This window comes from Sinocyclocheilus rhinocerous, unplaced genomic scaffold, assembly GCF_001515625.1.
Source record: "Sinocyclocheilus rhinocerous isolate Xijiao unplaced genomic scaffold, SAMN03320098_v1.1 scaffold1992, whole genome shotgun sequence".
Taxonomy (NCBI): Eukaryota; Metazoa; Chordata; class Actinopteri; order Cypriniformes; family Cyprinidae; genus Sinocyclocheilus; species Sinocyclocheilus rhinocerous.
Genome location: NW_015664692.1, coordinates 127,297 through 131,835, shown reverse-complemented (window position 1 = coordinate 131,835; position 4,539 = coordinate 127,297). Strand labels below are relative to the sequence as shown.

General features: G+C 35.9%; 1 protein-coding gene across 1 annotated transcript in view; it reads left to right on the top strand.

The window, feature by feature from the left end:
• rasal1 (RAS protein activator like 1) overlaps positions 1-4,539 on the top strand; it is a 31,389-nt gene that overhangs the window by 8,391 nt on the left and 18,459 nt on the right. Inside the window, 2 exon segments of the mRNA XM_016541191.1 lie at positions 358-487; positions 3,220-3,301. Of these exon segments, the coding sequence (XP_016396677.1) occupies positions 358-487; positions 3,220-3,301 (212 nt within the window).

Below are 4,539 nucleotides of genomic sequence, written 5' to 3'. Positions count from 1 at the left end.
TTTTAAAAAAACCTATTTTTTTTTTTTTTTTTTTTACAAAAGTATTAAAATAAAAAAATAAAATAATATTATCTAAATGATACTGAAATAACACTGGCAGTTGATATGAAATGTTTGCATTGCATTGCAGGATCTGCAGTGCATTAGGGTTGTATACACATGTATGCACATGTTGGCAAATGCAAACTATAAATATGTTTCCGTTTTAGAGTATAAATACTGTATACTGCAAAAAACAAAAATAGCATGAATAGTATGCATGCACCGCTGAACATATCCAATGTCTCTTTTGTAGTTCAAATCTGTTCAAATATGTGAAATTTCAGCCCTGTTATTATATGTGTGTCTTTCCTGCAGGTTTGGATAACTGGCTGAATCTGACGCGTGTGGATCCGGATGAAGAGGTTCAGGGTGAGATTCATTTGGCTCTGGAGCTGCACAGAGACGCTCAGAGAACCAGCCTGCACTGTCACGTCATCGAGGCCCGGTGAGGACCAATCTAGCTTTCTAATAAACCTGCCATTGTATATTGCAAATATTATTTGCTCTGTGACAAACTGTTTTTGCTCCTCTGTTGTAAGTCGCTTTGAAGCATCTGTGAAATGCATATATATATATATATATATATTTATGCATCAGCTGTTTCTCTGTCTGCAGTGCTGGGTAGTAACTGATTACTGGATTACGTAATCAGATTCCAAAAGATTTCAGTTTGAAGTAAATATAATGTTTAATAGAGGTCGACCAATAGTGGATTTTACCGATACCGATCGCTAGGTTGGCCCACACTGGCCGATACCGATTAATCAACTGATATTTTTTAAAATGGATACTGTACGAAAATTCAAATAGTGCATATATATATATATATACTTTGTGCATGAATAAAAATATTAATATTAAATATTAATTATATATTGATCATGAATTATCTAGCTTGCGTGGGTTGTGAGTCGGCACGGCTCCAGCGCGGATGAATCTAATGTTTTGAGTATGTGTGGCAGTCAGTCACCGCACCGGTGTGGATATTGTACTTTGCACTCACAGATTCTAACCTACGTCTTGGAATATATGACTCAAAAAAACATATTGTCATCTGAACAAGTAAGTAACAAGTCTGCCACGTTTGTTCTGACCAACTGAGGAAAAAAGCATTACAATAAATCTGTCACGAATCCGGTCCATGAACTTCCGTCTGCTAGCCATCAGAGGTCACCCTTTCCATTTTCATTGACTCTCGCACTACACACTGTTGCATAGCACCCCGGACTACATATCCCATCATTCATTGCACTGATTGCACACAGCACTGATTGCACACAGCTGTTTCATATCACTCACACATCAAACCGTGCAAATTATTATTATTGTTATACTTTATTCTCAAATTGTTAATCTTAACAACATCAGCATTGCGTGACTATGAATATAGTGTGTATTAGCGTTTAGATTTCAATTTCTGTACGGGGGACAACTTATTTATGTTTACAGACGTGATGTAATGACGCAGTGTCATGCTCGAATTTCCCATGAAAACTTCCCCGTACCACTCAAATTAGAAAACATTATTATAAGCTAACCGTTGTGAATCGGGCTAAAGAAATCGATAGTTTCGAACACTGGCTGGTTATGTACTTGCTCAAATATTGATTTCGGATCATTTTTAACCAAAAAAAGTTACGGACTGCAGCATTAAACTTCAAAATTTAAAAATGTATTAGTAGATGTTGAAATTAACACACACTAACAAGATGGCCATCTTTAAATATCTACACAAAGGCCATAGCATTGAAATGACATACATATGGATATTGTATGTATACTCTCATACTTTAATTGCTTCTATTCTAGAACACGTGATGATTATCTAATCAAAATAACAAAATATGGCAGTGGCACACTGGGCAAAAAGCGCAGCGCTGCATCTAGAACTCGCAGGTATCAGGGATCACACACGCGTCGTGTTCACTTCAAGCAGCAGCCTAAAACAGTTTATTTAATCACCAGCTGGGCAAAAGTTCACTTCAAGAATGATCAAAAAGCGGCATACATGAGTTTTAAGTTCGGTGTTTAAAAAAACAGAGCAAAACGGAAAGAAAAAGCGTGATCTATATTATAGCTCTCTATATGAAGCATGGAGCCACAGAAAGACCAACGTTTCACTGAAAAAATACACAATACACAATTTTACAGCCTAGGGTGAAGTCATTATGTACATTAACAACGATTTGGGACAAATATGTAATTTAATGTAAAACTGTGTGAATGGCGCTCTGTGGTGCGGCAGGATTTCTGTGGCTGAATCAACATATCAGTATCTTTCTCACGTCACAGCTTTAAATCTGCAACTTCACTGGATAACAAATGCATTAAAGTGACCAGCTGGATATAAACTAACGCAAATAGATATTTAACAATCATGACATTAAGCATTTGCGTCAGACTTGCGTGTGTTTTGTCACATTGTTTTAACGGCTTGAGGTGCTGCTAAAGTTCGCATCCTCTCAGCCTTGAAAGGGAACGTGTACTGCTGTTCTTTCTCCACTAATGCAGCATACAGTCAACAAATGAATTACTTAGTAATGATATGATAACATGCACTACAGTATAATGTGTACACACCGTTTCCTTGTCTGTTTTAAATCCGCACATCTGAAGTGTCCGCTCTGTGCAGCGCGGAGTGTCACGTGTCAAAACAAACAGCACATGCTGTCAGTGATTTCCACCTCTAGAGGCCGCTCTCGCTCTCGTACTGTATAATGACAGCGGAGCTTCTCAGCTGCTCCAGCAACGGACGCAACCTGGAAAAACTATCGGCATGGATTTTTGCCGATAGCCGATAGTTCCAGCAATCAACTATCGGTGCCGATTAATCGGCAAAACCGATACATCAGTCGACTTCTAATGTTTAATGCACTTCATGTTGTTAATAACAACGAATGGAATAGATTTTCTTTCTCTTTCTTTTTATATCAATATGGTACAAAATTATCATATTTAAATCAATGTGATAAACGAGTTAGGTCAAAAGTAATCTAAAAGTAATCCAAAAGTAGTCTGATTATATTACATAAAATGTATAATGTAATAGATTACGTTACTAACTACAATTTTTGTCATGTAATTTGGAATCAGTTACGGATTACAATTTGTAAGTAATCTACCCAACTCTGTCTGTCTGTCTGAATCGTTGAGCGCTGTGTGTTTTTGTCGTTACAGTGATTTGGCTCCGCGTGATATTTCCGGTACCTCTGATCCGTTCACCAGAATCATCTACAACAACCTCAGCGCTGAGACATCGGTGAGATCATCTGTCTTCACCATACAGTTACCAGGGTTTCTCAAGCCACAAAACAGACAAAAAACATCATTAAAGCACCATGATGTGGTTCATACAACTTTTGACGTCACGTGATCTCTTTATATGAGGAACAGACCCAAATCTGTCACTATTCAATGAAAAGCTTTTCCTCCACTGAAGCTCATGCTTTTGCATGTTCAAAACATTCACAATACATGCCAGAACTGTTTGTGTGCAGTTTTTACTTCCCTCCTTCTCCTTATATTGGAGACCCATGATTTGGAGAGAAAAAAATCCAAAATCTTGTGATTTTTCGGATAAAAATGTGCTCAATGCTCCTTGTTTGCTGTACTTGTAGGGCTGCTTTTGTCATTATATATCAATATGACTATAAAATAATAATAATAATAATCGTCATCACAATAATCATAACAATAAACAATCATCTTCATTATTTTATTATGATTATTATTACAAAATAAAATATAATAAATATTGTAATATTTCACTGAAAAATAAAAAATGAGTATTTAAGAAAAATTTTATAATAATAATTTTATTTTACAGTATAACTGTAAAATTACAATACTAATATTTATTACTTAATATCTTTTGTTGTGCTTGTTTATTGGGCTGCACAATTTGGCCCAACGAGTTTGTGATTATATATCAATATGACTAAAAAAAAATAATAATAATAATCATATTAATATTGTAATTTTACAGTTGTACTGTAAAGTTATTATTATTACATTTTTCTTGAATACTCAATTTGTTTTACAGTGAAATATTACAATATTCAGGGTTTAAAGTTCTCCGGCACCGTGCCGGATCTCCGGCGTGCAGCGTTTGGCTGCGGGAGAAAAAAGGATAGTCTAGCTAGCGTCATATTTACATAGAAAAGCTATTAAAAAAGCAGCAGCGAGAACAGCTCAGAGTAATCACGTCATCTCCATAAGAACGATATGATTGCCAGAACAAATTTACCGGGATTTCTGAAAAGGTCCTGTTCACACATGATCTCTTAACGGTAATTTACCCGTAAAGACTGTATGTGTGAAAGGGGCTAAACTCTTCCTTCTGCATACGCAGTGTGTGTACTTTTTGTGATTAAAAGACAAATATTTTGTCATTTGAAAATTTCGAAAAGTATTAAAACATTGTCTCGCTCTAGTGAACCAAATATCTGTATTTTGTCTCACCTTGTGAGCTAAGTGTATTGTCACACCCCTAGTGTC